Here is a 20,782-nt window from a genome sequence, read left to right as displayed (position 1 = left end):
TGGCAACAGTTGTCCTTACCACAGGGAAGTAACTCGAACCCGAGTCGTCCAATAGGCGGCCGCCTGTCCTCTATGCAGATTGATGGGATGAGATCACATCAGACACCTGGGTCAAGTTCACAGTTCATCGGGGTCTCCGAATCTCTTCAGGTTGTTCCCTCTGTCTCGGAGCCTGGCGCGCCGCCATCTGATGGATCAGGCTATAAAACACCTTCTCGACATTCAGGCAGTGGAGGCAGTTCCCCATGTGGAATGTGGTCTGGGCCACTACTCCAACCTGTTTGGGGTCCTGAAGAGTTCGGGGGGCTGGAGGGCGATTCTGGAACTCAAGCGCCTGAACCACTTCTTGGTTTACAGGCGCTTCAAGATGTCCTCCCTCAAGTCTATCCTTCAGGGCATCTGGAGGGGGACTTCTTAGCATCGGTAGATCTGACAGAGGTCTACCTTCATATTCCAATTCTTCCAGCTCATCGCAGGTTTCTGAGATTCTCCCACAGAGACCACCATTATCAGTACAGGGCTCTTCCTTTTGGGTTAGCTTCAGCCCCTTGCACATTTACGAAGGTGCTAGCAGCACTGGCGGCTCATCTCCGCTCCATTCCGGTGAGGCTCCAATGCTACCTGGATGATGTCCTAGTTCAGGCGGGGTCCCTCCCTCAGGCGGTCTCGGACCTTCGGCTTACCATTCGGAGTCTTCAGGCCCTGGGGTTTTCGGTAAATTTTCCCAAGAGCCATCTGTCTCCGTCCACACACATTTTTCACCTAGGGACAGTCATAGATTCCATGTCGGGGGTGGTCCGCTGTCTCAGGACCGCCAGACAAGTCTGCAACAGTTGGCAGGAAAGGTTCACAGAAGTCGGTTAGTTTCAGTCCTCTCATTGTCACAGTTGTTACGCAAGATGGTTTCTTGTATAGGGATAGTCCCGTGGGCCAGACTCCACCTCCGGCCTCTTCAGTGGGAGCTCATTCCTTTCCAGAGAGGAAGGATGAGCAACTCTCTTCGGACTCCCCGCCTCCCTGTGGGGGTCCGGGCTTCTCTCAGCTGGTGGATCTCCCTGGCCAATCAATGAGGTTGCTCCTTCTGGGAACCGGACAAGGTGACTGTGACCACGGACGTGAGTCTGTTCAGTTGGGGGGCCCTGGTGAGCTCTCGCTTGACCCAGGGCAGATAGACGGCTTCAGATCTCCAACACAGTATAAATTGGTTGGAACTGAAGGCAGTGTGCCTAGCCCTGCAACACTTTCGGACCTTGGTGGAGGGCTGTCAGGTGCTTCTGCTGATGGACAATGTGGCCACCAAGGCCCACATAAATCATCAGGGCGAGACTCACTCTCGGGCTCTCTGGCTAGAGGCCCTGAGACTCGGCGCCTGGGCAGAGAGGCACCTGTCGTCTTTGGTGTTGGAGCACATCTCCAGTCTATCCAACCATCAGGCGGACTGGCTGAGTCGGGTGACCCTGGACAATGGCGAGTGGCAACTCCACCCGTCCTTGTTTCAGGGGATCTGTCGGCGGTTTGGTAGCCCTCTGGTGGACCTCTTCACCACTCCGGCGAATGCGCAACTGCCTTGATTCTTCACCCAGTTTCAATCCCCGTCTGCGGAGGGCACGGATGCCCTCTGGAGCAGGTGGCCTCCGGGCCTGCTCTATGCCTTCCCTCCCATTCCCCTCATTCCAGGGACCCTCAGGAAGGTAGTAGTGGAGGGGGCACTAGTCATTGTCGTGGCACCTTATTGGCTCAGGAGGCCCTGGTTCGCGGATCTAGTCCAGCTGTCAGTGGCTCCCCAATGGAGGATTCCGCAGGAGGAGGTGGTCTTGTGCCAGGGAGTCCTGATTCACCCGGAGCCCCAGTGGCTAACCTGTCCTCAGGAGTCATACGCACCATCGAGGCTTCTAGGCGCCCGTTGACGACTCGGATTTACAATTCCACCTGGTCAGCTTTCTTTAAATGGTGCTCCCCACTCGGCATTTCTCTGGCTAGGGCCACTATTCCCAACGTCTTGGACTTTCTGCAGAAAGGCCTGGGCAATGGGCTGTCACACAACATCCTGCGCCGTCAGTGGCGGCTCTGTCTTCGGTGTTGGGGGGTGTAGGGTCTTCCTCCCTCTCTCACGTTCTCCTGATCAAGCGTTTTCTTAAGGGGGCAGCTAATCTCAGGCCTCCCCCTATCCATAGGTTCCCTATATGGGATCTGCCCCTGGTTCTCAGGGCATTGACTGGGCCCCCGTTCGAGCCTCTCCAGTCTGTTCATCTGAAATTCTTATCCCTTAAGGTGGTCTTTCTGGTGGCAATTACCTCAGCCCAGCGTATTTCGGAGCTGGGCGCTCTTTCATCCAAGGTAGATCTTTGCCATTTTCACAAGGATAGGGTGATTCTTCGCCTTGACCCTACCTTTCTCCCAAAGGTGAACACCCCCTTTCATAGGGCGTAGGAGATCATCCTGCCCAATTTTTGCCTGGGTCTGTCTAGTGATAGGGAGAGGCTCTGGCACCGTTTGGAGATTTGTCGCGCTTTGCGCATTTATCTCCGCTGGACTGCGGGGTCTGAGGGTCGGAGGCTTTATTTGTCTCCTTCCAACCTAGGATGTTGGGGGCCAGCGTGTCTTCGGTTACCATTGGCTGATGGCTGCGATAAGCCATCATGGAGGCCTATGGGGCGGCGGGTTGTCCTGTCCCGTCGGTAATAACAGCCCACTCCACTAGGACCACGGCGGCATGGGCAACTAGGGCTCCCTTTGAGGACATTTGTCGGGCCGCTACTTGGGCGTCCCCGACACCTTTCATCCGACATTATCGTCTGGATGTCTTCGCCTCAGGGGATGCTCCCTTTGGTCGGAGGGTCCTGCAGAGGGTGGCAGCTGATACTCACCTTGGGCCTTAGTTGTTATTGTTTTTCCCTCCCTGGGACTAAGCTTGGGTATGTCCCACACGTGACCACTCCCTCTCTTCCACTGGAAAAAGAAAGTTGGTCTTACCTTAACGTGTCTTTTCAGGGGAAGAGAGGGAGTGGTCATGATCCGCCCTGATTAGGTTGTTGGGGCAAAGGGAGGGCCGGGTGGTTCCCGGGATTTTGTTGTTGGTTTTTTGTTTCAGTTATATGGTTCGCCTTCAAGGAAACTGGGCAGGAATGGAAGGCAGGAGTATTTAAGAGGTTTGCTCTCAGTCTTTGGACCAATCAGGCTTTGAGAATACCCACAAGTGACTACTCCCTCTCTTCCCCTGAAAAGACACACTCAGGTAAGACCAACGTTCACATTTTACACTGCCACATTTCCATTGGACTTCCTATGGTTTCACAATAATACAGTATTCAAAATAACTTACATTCTAACAGAAAATGTAAAAAAACAAGCATCTGCAAATGCCTGGAGAAAAGTACAAATGCCTCCAGTAAAGCTTGTTTCCTGAGGTAACTAATGTCAGACTTCCAATGGAGATCATTCAAGAGGATTAGCATTGGCATCAAATAGGTTGGATTAAAGATGAACATGGTTTTAAAAGTATATGTAAGCCACATAGGTAAACATTAACAGTTTACATTGCACCAGAAGCTTACAGGAAGCCAACATAGAATACAGTTGTAATGTGTTCCAATTGACAAACGCTAGATAATAAATGGTCTCTAAAGGTAGCTCTATATAAAGTGCTTTGCAGTAATGTGTATGAGAAGTAGACAAGGATCCCTATGGCAAAGTTCTCATAGACCACCACTATCTGTTTTTCAAACAGCTGGTTGTTGTTCCCCACTAAAAGTCACCCATGGAACCGCTTGAATCCTCCAACGAACAAACACCAATTATGCCTTACTAAGATTCAATTTTAACTTTATATCCTCTCTTTAAGAACTTTACAGCCTTTAGACATTGGCAAGTGTCTATCTTGGGTTTTGCCTTTGATTGCACATCTTTTTACTGTGTATGTATGTATGTATGTATGTATGTATGTATGTATGTGTATATATATGTATATATATATATATATATATGTGTGTGTGTGTGTGTGTGTGTGTGTGTGTGTGTGTGTATACATACATACATACATACATACATATATACATACATACATACATATTTTGGGGGCTTTTCCCATGTAAGATTTAGATTGTCTTGGCAACGTTTCGGCGAGGTCTCACTCACCATCTTCAGGCTGGGTTTTGAGCTTAAAGCGTGGTTGGAGCTGCCGTCTTTCTATAATGATTGGTGGGGGTGTGTGGAGTTCTGGCTTTGTTTCAGTAAGTGGAATCATTGGTCGTGTGGTTGTATCATAATTGGTAGATTGGTGCTGATTGGTGCTGGCTGTGTGTCCGTTGTTGTTTCGTGTTGTAACGGCCTGGGTGGTGGTAGGGCTCGTTTGTTGACTAGGGCTGGTTTTCAGATGCCTGGTGGGTGGGAGGTATCGTCACGTTTATTCATATTGTGGGGGTGTTTCTCTATTTCGATAGCTTCCATAATTATTCTCTTGTTGAAGTGTTCAGTTTTGGAGATTAACCTGGTTCCTTCAAAATTAATTTCATGTCCTGTAGCTTTAAGGTGCTGGAAAAGGGAGAAAGTTTTTTCTTTTTTTCTTACTGCATTCTTGTGTTTTGCGATGCATGCATTTATTCTCCTGTTCGTTTGTCCTATGTATGCTGCAGGGCAGATTTTGCATGGTATTTCGTAGACTCCTTGGTTTTCTAGCTGGATTTTGTCTTTGGGGTTTCTTAAGATGTTGGCTATTTTTTGGTCAGTGTTGAAGGCTGTCTTGATATTGTGTTTGTGGAGAATTTTGCTGATTTTATCTGTGGTGCCTTTGATGTAAGGGAGGAGGGCGATGCCGTTGTCCTGTTCTGTGTCTCGGTTTTTGGGGAGAGTCTCCCTTTGGATTAGGTTAGTAATTGCTTTTCTTTGGAATCCATTGGAGATTAATATGTTTGTGAGAGTGTGTAATTCAGTTGTCAGGTGGTCTTTGTCGGCTAGGCGTTTGGTTCTGGAGATGAGGGTCTTGGCTACAGAGTTGATCTGTGCAGGATGATGATGGGATTGTATGTTTAAGTAGCAATTGGTGTATGTTTTTTTTCTGGTAGATGATGTGTCCTAGGCAGCCATTGGGTTTTTTGTAGATTAGGACATTCAGAAAGGGAAGTCGGTTGTTTGCTTCTATTTCCATAGTGAATTGTATTTTGGGGTGTAGGCTGTTGAGATGTGTGAGGAAGTTGCCCAGTTTTTCTTTCCCGTGTGGCCAAATCACGAAAGTGTCATCAACATATCTAAGCCAGAGTTTGAGTTTGTGCTCAGATTTATCTAAGCCGTTAGTTTCAAAATGTTCCATGTTTAAGTTTGCGATGACGGGTGAGAGGGGTGATCCCATGGGTGCTCCTTCTATCTGTTTGTATCTTTGTCCATTATGGATGAAGTATGTATTGGTTAGACAGTGGTTGGTCAGGTCCAGAATGTGTTTAGGGGGATTGTGTTTGTTCTGGATAGCTGCCAAGGCTTCTTTTGTAGGCACTTGGGTGAAGAGGGATAGGACATTGAAGCTCACGAGTAGGTCACTGGGTTGTAGGTTTTGTTTCTTTATTGTTTCTATGAAGTGGAGTGAGTTTTGTATGTGTGAGATGATGGGTTCTGCATAGGGTTGGAGTTGTTTGGCAAGGTATTTGGCAAGATTCTGTAGAGGTGAGCCTATGGAGCTGACTATGGGTCTGAGTGGTGTTCCTTCTTTGTGTATTTTGGAGAGGCCATAGAGTTTGGGGCATCTGGAAGTTTTCTCTCTGGGGATGATTCTTTGCTGGATCTCTTCACTGATGGGAGAGGCTTTTATTTTGGATTTGGTGGTTTTTTCCAGGTAGGTGGTGGGGTCTGTGTTTAGAGGTTTGTAAGCGGGGTCTTGGAGTAGATTGGATAATTTGACTTGGTAGTCAGACATGTTCATCACCACTGGGGCGTTATCTTTGTCTGCTGGGAGAATGATTATGTTGTTGTCTTTCCTCAGGTTGGTGAGTGCTTTTTCTTCTTATTGTAAGTTGCTTCTAGGTGGATTACTGGAGCAAAGGATGTTGGTGACTGCAAGTCTGATTTTATTGGCTTCGTTTGGGTTGATTTTGGTGAGTGTAGCTTCAACTCCGCATATGATGTCTTCAGTGGGGATGCGTTTAGGGGCGACTAAAGTTGAATCCTCTGGAAAGGACATTGGTTTCAGCTGTGGTGAGGGTTCTGTCTGATATGTTGTGTACTGTTTGTTTCATGAGTTGCTGTGGAGGAGGGTTGGGTTTCTGTTGTGACTCAGCAGAAGCTTGCTGTGAGTTGAGTTGGGATGCAGGAATAATGAGCAGCTGTTGCTCATTAGGGTCATCTACTGCTGATAAAAGACGGATGGTGCCACGCCTTAGTTGCAGAAGTCAACGTCGTTCGTGGTTCATTGTGGTTTGTTCGTGAGTTCAGTTTCGTGATTTAAAGAGGCACTTGGATAAGTGATTTGCTTTTTGTAAAACCTGATTCAAAGAGGCACTTGGATAAGTGATTTGCTTTCTGTCAACCTGGTTTGCTGTAAGAGTTTTTGTTTTGCATTTGCTGTGTAACTTTTTGCCAGAGACTTTATCTATGTTTATTTTTAAGTTCGCAGCCAACTTGAGCCAGGACTGAAAAAGATATTTCCTTTGAAGTTCTGTCTGACTGTCATTTGTGAACGAGCGAAGAGGGGGGTCAGAACAGGTTTCTGTTGCTTTTCTAGTCTGTGGAGTTTGTTGGTGTGTTTGTCTGCCTTGTCGGAGGTTTCTGTTTCGGCTCTCCAGAGGGCTAGTTGTTTGGATTTGTCCCAGAGTGCTGGGTGGATTTTGTTGCTGAGTTTGAGGTGAAGAGTGAGTATGTGTCAGTTGGTTTGATTTAGTTGGAATCTTTTCCTGTGGAGTTCATTTCTGATTACGGCTAATTCAGTTCTTTTCAGAATCCTTTGGTGGCTGAGGTTTTAGAATGGAATTTTAGTTGGATGTATGTGGGGATCAGGCTTTTGTCTTGGCAGTTGCGTAGGAATGTGAGGTCACATAAGATGGTGGCTCTTCGGACTTCAAGTTTCTTATAGGATCTGGTGAGCAGGAAGGTTTCCTCCCCGTAGAGGTAAGATATTTGTTTTCGTAGATTTTCACGGATGTAGGTATGCTGGTCTTGTTGTATTCGGGTATTTTCCCATGTAAGATTGAGAATGTCTTGGCAACGTTTCAACAAGGTCTCACTCGCCATCTTCAGGCTGGGCTTTGGGCTTAAAGTGTGGTTGGAGCTGCCGTCTTTCTATAAATCTTGGTTAAACCAAAACCCAGCCGGAAGATAGCGAGTGACACCTCACCGAAACGTTGCCAAGACATTCTCAATCTTACATGGGAAAATATCCGAATACAACAAGACCAGCGTGTGTGTGTGTGTGTGTGTGTGTGTGTGTGTGTGTGCACCCATTTCTTTGCTTTATTATTGTATGCCACCTAGAATCAAAGTATTTTAAAATAAATTAAATACCATTTTTTTTTGTACATGTAGATACAATTGAAAAAGAGATAAGGAAAACATTCAGTATTCCAGATGAAAAAGAAACAAGATTGTGGAACAAATATATGAGTAATACCTTTGAACCTTTGAATAAACCAGACAGTACCATACAGGATGCTGGCTTATACCAGGGACAGGTATGATATATATTTCTGGCCCTACATTTGAAAATATAAATATTACAAACTTTGATTATGTTGACTGATAGTATGCTGCCATCTAGAATCTCCTGCTTCTTGTTCTCTAGGTCAGGCACATATCCGTGTATACTAATTGACTCTATTGGTGAACATGTGACAGAGAGAGGTGCTGCAATGATCTTAATTGTGGGCTTTAGTTGCAAAGTATCTTTTCCATCACCCTAAGTAACTTTGAACAGTAACTATCTGAATTTCTAAGTGAAGTCTACCTCTAGTAGCAAAAATGATATTTTACCAACATTCTAGAATGCTTTAAATAAAGATTTTGATCTGAATTTAATGGATAAGGTAAAAATGCATAATATTGGCATAATTGAAAAATCTACCATTTGTACATGCTTCAGCATACAGATGAGTATAGATCGTCCTCAGCTTACAACAGTTCATTTAGCGAATATTCAAAGTTACAAAAGCATTGAAAAAAGTGACATGACTTTTTCATGTTTATGACCATTGCAGCATCGCCATGGCCACGTGATCAAAATTCAGATGCTTGCCAATATTTATGACAGTTGCAGTGTCCTAACTGATCATTTGATCACCATTTGCGACCTTCTGACAAGCAAAGTCAATGGGGAAGCCAGATTCATTTAACAACCATGATACTAACTTAACTACAATGCTTCACTTAAAAACTGTGTCAAGAAAAGTCATACAATGGGGCAAAATTCACTTAAGTGTTTCACTTAGCAACATAACTTTTGAGCCCAATTGTCATAAGTCAAGGACTACCTGTAAATATAAATTATGCTCCATTATTCTAAACTGAATGAATTTCATGTTTGTCCCTTTTGTTGCATATAGGTATTAGTGATAGAACAAAAAAATGAAGATGGAACATGGCCTAGAGGTCCTTCAGCTCCAAAGTAAGCGATTTAAAGAAAGTAATGCCTTACACTTAATGAAGTTATGTTCCTTTATCCCAAGCCTTCTGTATTTGGAAGCAACATTTTTGTAACTCAAAAAGACAGTGTGTTTTGATGAAATTATTTGGCTTAAAACTGAATGAAAAACGAATATTCTTCAGGATGGCAATTTAATTGTGATTATAACTTCTAAGAAATGTGGATTAAATTTTGAAATAGTATTGTATTTTCAAGTTTGTCACTGCTATTTATGTTAGTAGTTATATCAGTTACATTATGATTATTGGCTGTCTTTTGACCTGTATTATGACACTAGGACTGAATAATTTCTTACTCTCCCATTAGCCAAAGCAATAAATTTGAGTCTCTATATATCTGTCCTTATGTTGAGGAACTTGCTTACAGTAGAAAATTACACACATAGCTCAACTAGATTAATTGTGTTATTGCATATAAAAATGTAGCCATATAGACAAAGATTTGCAAAATGTAAAATAAAAACTATGTAAATGTCTATTTTCCAGAGTTTATATATATTTTTCCTACATTTTAGGCCAATCAAAATTTGGTTATTCTCTTCATAGTTGAAATAGGAAGACTCAGTGTTGACATGATTATATCAACTCTTTCCTTATTTCCTCCCCATCCCCACATTTGGAGGTATTCCATTAGCCTTTCAAGGTTGTCCAAATCAGAAACAGACTGCACAGGATGATTAGACTTTTATTAAGAGGCTATAATAATGGGATTGTGCAAGTCTGATTGTGTTTCTCCTCTCATCTCTCTTTAGGAAGCAACCACACTGAGTCTTTCCATAATACTATCACCTTTTTCAGGGCTCAAGGATGCTTCTGTATTTTTGTAAAAACTACTATATATTTCCCTGAAGACTATCTCTATAGTACTTTACAGATGTGTCTATCTGTCTGTTTTCTGGTTGTGGGTGGTTAAAAGATATTGTGCCTCCACTTCTAGTTTCATTTCTTTATCAAATGGAGCTCACAAGATTTCAAACATCTCTGCTACTCCATTCTCCTGACTCACTATAATAAGAAGGGAGGATTCTTTATCTTTTCTTCAGTTAAGCCGGTAGCCTTTCTTTTTCTCCTTCCTCTTCACCCTGGGGAAGAAAGGGAAGGGAGGTATTTCAGTTGTATCAATCACCCACTGATACTCATTTGAGTAAATATCTCATGTCTTTTGTTACTTTTACAATTATTTTCATTCCTTTTTTCAACATATCCTCTCCCCTTTTCACAGCCTGCTTGCATGGCTATACAGGCAGATTAAGTTTGTAAAGGTTTTACAAAGCTTTGATCCAGGGAGGTCTAGGGATAAATGGGAGAACTCTGAAATGGGAGGAGGAGAGCAAAATGTTTTGTAGTAGGTGTATGTAGCTGTAACTGGCCTAAAATGTTTACGTCTAAGTGGGGGCATACATGAATTTAGTCATAGTAAAAGGTCAGGTTGGTTGTTGTTGTTGTTTTTTTGCTGGTAGTTTACACAGCAGTGTATTGCTTTAAGGTGGCATTTTTTTCTCTGTTTCATCATCAGCCTGTGAATTATGAGTATAGGATTGTTGAAGCTTAATATCCTCTATATGAAATAGAAACTTTCAAAAAACTGACCGTATAATGGGTCTCTAATAAAAATCAGCAGATTGTGCACTTTGTAGTTCTAGACAACTTGAACAGATAAGCTGTTTCATGGTTGTAGAGGAGGCAGTGGTGGGATTCAGGCGGTTCGCACCTATTCGGGAGAACCGGTTGTTAAACTTTCTAAGCAGTTCTGAGAACCAGTTGTTGGAAGAAATCTCCTTTTGTTTTTTCCCACTTTACAGGGCTAATCCTGTAAGGAAGGCAGGAAGGAAACATTCTGGTGTCGTTTCTAGCCTAATCTTTATTGCCCTGCTTACAGAAACTGCCTGTCCGGTTAACCCTTATGACATTGGAACCGCGAAGGCGAAATGCCCATGGGCGTGAGTGACATTGAGTTGGCCACTCCCACCCAGTCACATGATCACGGAGCCACGCCTACCCAGCTGGTCATTAAGGCAAAGAACCAGTTGTTAAATTATTTGAATCCCACCTCTGAGAGGAGGTCACAGCAGAGACTGAAATTGGCTACCTTAAAGAAAACATTCATTATCACCAGAATGGCATCAGGCCATATTGATAATCTTAGGTATTTATTATAAAATCTAATGAAACCGTGTCTCCTAGTTTATGAGGGAAAAGCATGAGATGCAACAGTCTATATAGTTGTTTGTTTATTAGAGATTTGACAGGATGACAAATGTAAGAAAAAAAATCATGCCTTGACACCAACTCTGCACTACATGGCAAAGTCATGGCAAAGGGAATAGCTCATTCTATATACTCTAAAAGATTCAGCCATTAGGTCAGTTTTTAGTAACTATAAGATGTGTGGACTTCAACTCAGAATTCCAGTTGAAGTCCACATATCTTAAAAGTTCTCATGGTTGAGAAACACTGCATTATGTTGCCAAGTAAAACATTTTCTCCTCAGGAAAAATGGGACACATACCTGGAAGTAGTGGGGCAATCCTCTCTCTTCCCAATAAAAGAGTGTTAAGCAGGCAAAATTCTATCTTAGAGTAGTTACGGTATGTAAGCCCGCACATGTATTCTGCCTTGTAGAATAATGGATTTTATCAATAAGGAAGGCATCTACTATTTTAATTCCTGATATTACTGGCTTACTATTTATTTATATTCCTCTCCCCCCCAAATGCTTAACTCAATGATTAACTATTAGGTGGCACAGTGGTTAGAATGCAGTATTGCAAGCTAACTCATTGCTCACCGTCAGGAGTTTGATTCTCACCGGCTCAAGGTTGACTCATGCTTCCATCCTTCCGAGGTCAGTAAAATGAGAACCCAGATGGTTGGGGGCAATATGCTGACTCTATAAACTGCTTAGAGAGGGCTGTAAAGCATTATGAAGTGGTATATAAAGTGCTATTGCAATTGCTTCTCCAAATAGCTAATTATTACTGTTTTACAGTTGTCCCTGAGAATCTCCATTTTGTTGGTAATTAAACAGAAATTTAAACCTGGCTTTTATTCCTAAACAGTTGTGTCTGCAAAAATTGTGTTTTAATGTGATAGATATAGAATCAATGCTGTTGCTTTGCTATTGAACAGGCACTCTGTGGTTGCAATAGAGGACACAAACAGTAGTGGGATTCAGCCAGTTCATCACTTTAGGAGAACCGGTTCTTAACTTTCTGAGCAGTTTGGTGAACTGGTTGTTAGAAGAAATCATTAGGGCAGAGAACCGGTTGTTAAATTATTTGAATCCCACCACTGGAGACAAGTAACCCCTGAAGTACATTTTCAGAGTGGGAAACAAGATCAGTTGAAAAAATGATGTATGCTTACCAAAGGGTATATGATCTGACAAGTTGATGCTGAAAGCATTTTGTGTTATCCCAAGGCTTCTGTGAAAGGTAAAGGTTCCCCTCGCACATATGTGCTAGTCGTTCCTGACTCTAGGGGGTGGTGCTCAACTCCATTTCAAAGCCAAAGAGCCAGCGCTGTCTCCATGGTCATGTGGCCGGCATGACTAAATGCTGAAGACGCATGGAACGCTGTTACCTTCCCACCAAAGGTGGTCCCTATTTTTCTACTTGCATTTTTACATGCTTTTGAACTGCTAGGTTGGCAGAAGCTGGGACAAGTAATGGGAGCTCATTTGGTTAGCGGTGCTAGGGATTTGAACCGCTTAACTGCCGACCTTTCTAATCTTAGCCACTGAGCCACCGTGTCCCTATCTGTGAAAGTTACCAGCAGAGTATTGCTTGTAATGTGATAGAAGGGTAAATTGTTTAAAATAATTATACTAACACTTTAAATTAAATTAAATTGCTATTAAACTGACATCTAAATTTATTCAAATTTAATTTTATATTGTACCATTTACTTTCTGAAGTTCAGCACTGACAACATCTCAGAAAAACTGATAATTGCTTTCTATTTTTTGATATGATGGTACTTCCAGATCAACTTTATCTGCTGTAGTTTGAAGCTTTGGGATTATCAGATCATTCCAACATCAAAGCAAACAACTTTAGCTCTAAGATTATTCTCAATTTTTCTTTTGGTACTACAATTCATTGGGAAACATTTTACCAAAATACTGCGTATTATATTAGTCGGGGGTCATGAGGCTCTTTGGTCCTTTGTTGTGGCTCCCTGTTGGATGATTCCACCACTGGCTGGCCCTGCCCCTCACCCTCCCCTTTCTGTCACTCTTGCCTGACCTGAGAAAGTAAGGGCGGGGGTGGAGAAGCGGCTGGAGCTGATTCTCTAGCACCTCTCTCTTGCTGTAGCTTCTTCCAGCCCTTTTTCATGCTGGGCATTCCTCGGTCACTTGCTCTCTGACCCGAGACATTGACCCAACCTGACCACGACCGACTGCTGTGGCGGAGCTGGGAGGGTGTGCACAAGTGGGGAGACCCTCATCAAATGAGTGCCTGTCCGCATCACGCATGCCTTTGTTGCACTTTGGCCGAGCCCGGCTGCTCACTTGAGGATCTCCCCACTTGTGCGTACCCTCCTGGCCTCTCCACAGCCAGCTATGGAGTCATGAGAATGAGGGAGGGAGGAGGAGGGTGGCCGGAGCCTTAGTGCATGAGCGAAGCGCCACATTTGCACTCAAGGCAGCCCTTGCCTCCCGCCGCTCTTTCATTCCTCTATCTTTCTCGCATGTGCACGCACACACACACACTGGAACGATGAGAGAAAAGGGAATTCTCCCCCTTTTTTCACTCTCATCTCTATTTTTCGTGCACACACGCAGGATACACCCCCTGAGCTGGGATCATGGGGCAGCAATGGTGACACCTCCTTTCACTGCCACCACTGCACACTCAGAGTAACTGGCCGAGCTGTGCAGAAGAGCCAGAGCTCTTCCTTTCCTGCATTCAGCAGCGGTGGCAACTGCTCCTCTCTTCCTGAGCCAATACAAAAGGAATTGTGTATCATAATGAGAGAGAGAGAGAAGGCGGGGGGGGGGGAGACAGAGAAATGAGAGAGCTGGAGGGAGAGAATGAGAGAGGAAAGAGAGAAATGAGAGAGAGAAGGGGAGAGGGACAGAGAAATGAGAACTGGAGGGAGAGAAAGAGGGAATGGAGAGGGAAACAAATGAGAGAGAGAAGGAAGAGAAAAAAGAAAAAAGAGGGAGAGGAAAAAGGAAAAAACAGGGTGAGAAAGAAAAATGAGAGGGAGAAGGGAGAAAAAGAGGGAGAGAAATGAGAAAATAATGGAGGGAGAGAATGAGAGAGGAAAAAGAGAAAAAATGAGAGAGGAGGGGAAAAGGGAGAGAAATGAGGGAGCTGGAGGGAGAGAATGAGAGGGAAATCAATAAGAGAGAAGGGGAAAAGAAAGGAAGAAAGAAAGGAAAAGGAAGGGGGGGAGAGAAGAACAGAAATGAGAGGAAAGGAAGGAGAGGGGGGGGAGAGAGACCCATTTCCCACAGAAAAAAGCAGGAGCTGCAAAACCTGGTGGTGGGGGTCATGTGACTGAGTGGGAGTGACATTGAGTTGGCCATGTCCACCCAGGTTTTTTAAAATTTTTATTATTTTTATTAAACCAAAACACAAAAAATAATCATCTTTCGTTACATCTTGTAGAAAGCGTGTCAATTGGTTATAGATACATTTCGTGCGTTTCTTCCACAATCATTACATATACTTCATTCAAATTGAGTTGTACATTTTAGAATTTATGTATTTTACTATCACTACCACAATTTTAATTTGATTACAGTTACTTAAACGTGTTTTTATCTAAAATCATTTATATTTGAAGACACAACCACCTACTGGCATACTTTCGCAATCTCAATAAGTCTGCCATAACTTTAAAAAATGTAAAAAAAAACTTTACATCTTTATAACATATTCTACAACAAAGTCAATTAGTAGGATACCTAACATTCCCTCCCTTTCCCCCCCAACTCACAAATTAAAGCTTATGTCCAGTTGCTTTTACTAGTACAAAACACCTGTATATATCATTAAATATTATCCATTAACATTTTCTTGTTATTATTGTAGTTAACTAAAAATTATTTACTATTTATCTCACCTCTCCTCTCTTTAAGCTCAAAAGAGATTATACCTTTATAACCAGCTCTAAACAAGAATGTATTAATAAGATTTATAGGTCTTTTCCCTGTCCCAGATTACAATTTATATCCAGCTTATTTTACTAATTAAGGTTGTCGTTTCATTATTATTATCGTAGTTAATTACATGTTAACAAAATAAACATTTAAAATCTAAGACAATCTTAGAGATGTTAAGATTCCTACTTAATAATCACCAAAATTATTCATTAACATTTCCTTATTATTATAGTTTTTAAAAAAATGAATTGTTTACTATTTGTATCACATCTCTCTTCTGACCCAAATTAATTATACCTTCATAACAAGACTTAAAGAAAAATTTGTTAATAAGATTTATGAGTCTTTTCACCAAATCCCAATTTACAATTTATGGCCCGATTAGTTATCCTAATTAAGGTTATCATTTCATTATTAATGTCATAGTAAATTATATGTTAATGAATAAACATTTAATGATAATCTAAAACAATCTACAAAATACTAAAATCCCTACTTATTAATCATCAAAAATTAGCTAACTTTTTATCATCAAGTAGCATTATCAACCTGTATCTTTTCAGTAGCAAAAAGTTCTTCTCTCTCTCGCCAGCTGTTGTGTCAATTCTCTTTTCAGCTCCTTTCCAGAGTTATGAACTTCTCTCTGCACTTTGTAGCTTAGAAGATCTCTCATGTAGTTTCGTTGCTCTTGAATTGTTATTAACATTAGCTTAGCTTTGGTTATCAAACTTATTTCTGGATGGATTTGTCTTCTTAACTCCATCCTTTTCGCCCTTTTTTTTTCCTCTTGTATCTTGGGATTTGGAATAAAGCTCCAAATTGTCAAAGTCATTTTTCCAGCTCCCCTTCTTTCCACTTTCACTCACATTTACTCCATTAATGAGTTCATCTATTATCTTGTCTTTGTTTTCTATATTTTCATTCTCTTCTTTAATTTTTGGGGCTCCAACCCCATCATTTTTTGCTGTGATACCCAGTAGTCTGTCCAATTTCTTGTCAGATCTCTCAAATCCTTCTAAAATGTTTTGAAGTCCAGCCAGGATATTTTGAAATTTTAAGTTTTCCTCATCTGAATATTGATCAATTTTTCCAAAAGAAAAGAAATATAAAGAAAAAGAGGAGTCTAATAATCACTGCGACTCTAGCCTGTCAAAAACTTTTCAAGAATATATCTATATTTATTTTAAATCTTAAGTACAAGTTCTTTTGTAGTTTTCAAAGTAGAGGGGTTCTTGTCTTTTTCTTTCCTTTTCCTTCTCTTACCAAAATATTTTCCAAGAGCACCTACAAAACACTGTTCGTGCCTTTGAGTCTTTATCAGGTTTTATAAACAAGTTCCAAACCCTTCTGTTACAAAGTCAGTGAAGTCAAATAGGAGTGAACAAAGGATACATTGTTTCAAGGAAAAAAAACTTCAGACTCAGGCTTCCGAATGGCAGATTCAACTTTTTTTTATACTTTTTCTTTAAGTATCTTTAATATAATTTTATAACAAATAGAAGGAGGAATTTGTTAAAATTAAAAAAAAGTTTTAGTTTAAGCCAAAAGGATTAAGGTAGTGAAAAATAGAGGAAAAAATCAGTCCATTCACTTCAAGCGGAGAAACAGGAAACGTTGCAATCACTTCAATCCACAAAACATCGTTACAAGCAAGAGTGAAAAACTTTCTAAGGCAGTCCAGGAGGGATTAAATTCGCCGCTTTATTCTTCCGGAGCCCTCTCCGACTTTGTCAGCCTGGGGGCTGCCTGTTTGCCGCTGGTTGGAAGTGCTTCCCTTGGGTCGATCAGGCACTTTGCAGTGTCCCAGCGACCAGCAAGGTTTTGTCTTCCTGGTCACCATTTCTTCGGGACAGTTTAGGTCCTACCTGACCATCCAGGGGCAAAAGTGTCATTGGCGGACTCGGACTGTCGAGTCCGCATGATGTATCATCACAACGTTGGCTCCTCCTCTCCGGCCACCCAGGTTTTGTGGCCCCAAGTGTTTTCTTTTCTGTGGAAAACGGGTCCAAATGGCTCTTTGAGTATTTAAGGTTGCAGACCCCTGTATTAGTCATTCACACACATTCAGATTTGGCTCCATTTCTAAAATAGTATTCATCTATAAATTACTATGTTATTTAATTGTTATGTATGTACAGTGGGGCAAAAAAGTATTTAGTCAGCCACCAATTGCGCAAGTTCACCCACTTAAAAAGATGAGAGAGGCCTGTAATTGACATCATACGTAGATTTCAATTATGAGAGACAAAATGAGAAGACAAATCCAGACAATCACATTGTCTGATTTGGAAAGAATTTACTTGCAAATTATGGTGGAAAATAAGTATTTGGTCACCTACAAACAAGCAAGATTTCTGGCTCTCACAGACCTCTAACTTCTTCTTTAAGAGGCTCCTCTGTCCTCCACTCATTACCTGTATTAAGGGCACCTGTTTGAACTTGTTAGCAGTATAAAAGACACCTGTCCACAACCTCAAACAGTCACACTCCAAACTCCACTATGATGAAGACCCAAGAGCTGTCGAAGGACACCAGAAACAAAATTGTAGACCTGCACCAGGCTAGGAAGACTGAATCTGCAATAGGCTAGTAGCTTGGTGTGAAGAAATCAACTGTGGGATCAATAATTAGAAAATGGAAGATGTACAAGATTCACCTGTGAAAAAATAGGAAAATAAATTGCATCATAGTATTTTAACAAGGTTTGTCAGGGTATTGGGAGTGAAATTTTTTCAATAGGGCAGGGACCCTAACGTGGTGTTTCTCTACCCATTCATTTTGGGCTGAAGGTAAATGCTTCCAAGCAACTAAGTATTGGGTTTTCCCCCCTGTGGGTCCTAGAGTCCAGGATTTCCTTAATTTCAAAATGTTGTTCGCCTTCTATCATGATAGGAACAGGAGGTGTAGGTGCATGTGGTCTGAGTTGTGAGATTACTTCTCATTTGAGTAAACTAATGTGAAACACTGGATGGACTTTCCTGAGTGTCTTTGGCAGGAGTAATTCTACTATTACTGGGTTGATAACTTTGGTGATTGGGAAAGGTCCAATGAAATGTGGCCCTAATTTCTTTGATGGTTGCAACGATTTCAGGAATTTTGTCGATAGGTATACTCTATCTCCAACATGGAAGGGTTTAGGATTTACTCTTTTTTTGTCAGCTTGAGTTTTGAAAGCCTCTCTAGCTTCCCGTAACACTAATCTAACCACTGGCCATGTGCTTCATAGGTTGTCTATCCATTCTTTTAGTGAGGGGATGGTGGGTTCCTCTGTGGGTAGTTCAGGCATGGGGTTGAAATCCTGGCCTGTTGCTACTCTAAAAGGGGTGAACCCAATGCTTGAGTGCACAGCGTTATTGAAGGCCACTTCTGCAAAAGGTAAAGATCAATCCAGTTGTCCTGTTGAAAAATTAATAAAACATCTTAGGTATTGTTCTAGAACCATGTTCCAATTTTCAGTTTGACCATTGGTGCACGGATGGTGACTGGAGCTCAGTCCTTGGGTGGTGCCCAGTAAGTTTAAGAATGCCTCCCAAAATTTTGTGATGAATTGGACCCCTCTGTCGGAGATGATTCTCTGTGGGGCTCCATGAAAGCGATAAATGTGTATCAGGAATAACTTGGCTAGACTTTTGGCATTTGGGATCTTTTGGCACGGTATAGAATGTGTCTGTTTTGAAAACAAATCTGTTACGACCCAAATGACAGTATTCCCTGCGCTTTCTGGTAGTTTGACAATAAAATCCATAGCTATCTCCTTTCAGGGTGCTGAGGGCTCGGCTACCTTCTGTAACAGTCCTGGCATTTTGCCTTGCCATCTTTTGGCTGCTGCACAAATTGGACAGCTGGCTACATAGCTCTCTATGTCCTTTTTTAGTGATGGCCACCAAAATTGCCTTTTAATTAGATGTAAAGTTTTTACAACACCAAGATGTCCTGCTAGTTTGGAGTCGTGGCACCTTTCCATTAAGTACAGTCTTTGGCTGGCTGGAACATACAACTTCCCTCCCACCCAAGCTAGCTTATCTTTCATCGGACAGCTGTCTTTGTGGCTCAAAAACCATTCGTCGGTGGTTAAAGCTTGTTTAAAAGTGTGGGTGGTGTCATTGTCCTCCAGAGTGTCTCGTTTTCCCTGGAATCTGGTGGTTACTCTAGTGGCTAGTTGATTGTCTTGTATCATGGGTTTGATTACGTTTGTCTTCATACTATTGTATTGCGGTTTCCTGGATAGTGCATCTGCCAGGAAATTTTTCCCCCGGGAGGTATCTGAGCATAAATTCAAACTTTTTAAAGTACTGAGCCCATCGTACTTGTTTTGGAAAGAGTTTCCTTGAGGTCTTTAGGGCTTCTAAATTTTTATGATCCGCCCAGACTTCAAAAGGGATCTTACTCCCCTCTAGGAAATGTCTCCAGGTTAAAAGAGCCTATCAAATTGCATAAGCCTCTTTCTCCCAAATGGCCCACCTTTGGTCAGATTAATTCAATTTTTTGGATGTGTAAACGCATGGTTGTAATTGGTCTTCCTCATTTTTCTGAAGTAAGACGGTTCCTATGGCCACATCGCTAGCATCTGCTTATATGACGAACGGTTTCTCTGTGTCCGGGTGCTTTAGGATTGGCTCTGCGGAAACAGCCATTTAAGTTTTTCAAATGCCGCTTGGCATTCCATTGTCCAGTTCAAAGGCTGCTTCGGTTTCGGGTTTCCCTCTCCCTTCATTTTTAAGACCTTGGTGATGGGGAGAGTAATTTGGGAGAAAGCGGGGATAAACTGCCAGTAAAAGTTTGCAAATCCCAGGAAGCTTTGCAACTGTTTGCGTGTTCTGGGTGGTTCCCAGTCAAATACCGATTGCACTTTCAAAGGATCCATTTCTATGCCCTGGTGTGAAATGCCGTATCCAAAGTAACCAATTTTTTCTTGGTGGAATTCGCATTTGGAGGGCTTAGCATAAAGTTTTGCAGAGCGAAGTTTGTTCAGAACCGCCCGGACTAGTTTTATATGTTCCGCCTTGGTCTCAGAATATAATAAAATGTCATCAATATAGACTATGCAGCCCTTATATAGGTTCTCCCGCAACACTTCATTTATTAATTGCATAAATACTGCAGGGGCCCCTTGTAGCCCAAATGGTAGCACTTTGAATTGATAGCATCCAAGAGGGGTGTTAAATGCCATTTTCCATTCATCTCCCTCCTTAATCCTGATATGATAGTAAGCCTCCCTTAAATCCAGCTTTGAAAAAATTCTCCCTTTGGCTAGGTGTGCTAGCATATCCTTCATGAGTGGGAGGGGAATATACATTTGCCATACTGATTGAATTTAAATTTCTAAAATCAACACATAAGCATTTGGAGCGATCTTTTTTCTCTAAATAACACTGGGGCTTCAACTTTTGGTTTGGCTGGTTCAATGAAACCCCTTGCTAGGTTTTTTTGAATGAATGCTCTCAGTTCTTCCAGCTTCTTTGGAGACATGTTATACATCTTGGGTTTAGGGAGTTTGGCTCCGGGTAGGATTTCTATTGCACAGTCAGTGGAGCGGTGAGGTGGAAGCTCATCAGATGCTTTTTCGCTGAAAACCTCAGCCAAGTCCTTATATTCTTTGGGTATGCCCTCGGTTGGCGTAGTGTAAGCAGGCATTGCTGTCTCTAGGTGCTCTGCCCCCTCAGTTTCTCTGTCTGGATTCTCAGCAAAAGTCACGTGCATCTGCACTCTTATGGTGCCTTGCTTCCAATTAACTTTGGGGTTCCATTTTTTCAGTCATGCAAGACCCAGAACTAGTGGCCATTCCATGCCAGGTGCCACTATAAATGTAAGCATTTCCTCGTGGTTTCCGATGTCTATCTGTAGAAGCTCAGTGGCAAATGAAGCTGTTTCCCCCCTGCTATTGACCCATCTAGTTGGCAAAAAGCTATGGGGCTTTTCAGTTTTTTTACATTAATCCTCAACTTCCTTCCCAGGGTTGGGCTGATCAAACAGCGGGTGCACCCTAAGTCCACTAAAGCTGAGATTTTCATCTCCCTCTCCCAGTTGGGGATAAATAGTCTCAGGGGCAAG

At 42.3% G+C, this 20,782-nt stretch overlaps 1 protein-coding gene across 7 annotated transcripts in view; it reads left to right on the top strand.

Annotated features, from left to right (window-relative positions):
* The window catches only part of USP15 (ubiquitin specific peptidase 15), a 94,651-nt gene that overhangs the window by 10,875 nt on the left and 62,994 nt on the right, over positions 1–20,782 (top strand). For all 7 annotated transcript variants that reach the window (XM_087723525.1, XM_014072213.2, XM_087723526.1 and 4 more), the window contains 2 exons: positions 7,504–7,649; positions 8,517–8,578. In XM_087723525.1, the coding sequence (XP_087579651.1) occupies positions 7,504–7,649; positions 8,517–8,578 (208 nt within the window). The remainder of the gene's footprint in view (positions 1–7,503; positions 7,650–8,516; positions 8,579–20,782) is intronic.

The sequence above is a fragment of the Thamnophis sirtalis genome, unplaced genomic scaffold (genome assembly GCF_051295495.1).
Source record: "Thamnophis sirtalis isolate CommonGarterSnake01/CBP01778 unplaced genomic scaffold, rThaSir2_p1.2 scaffold_9, whole genome shotgun sequence".
In the NCBI taxonomy this organism is placed as follows: domain Eukaryota; kingdom Metazoa; phylum Chordata; class Lepidosauria; order Squamata; family Natricidae; genus Thamnophis; species Thamnophis sirtalis.
This window is presented reverse-complemented; position numbering and strand designations above follow the sequence as displayed.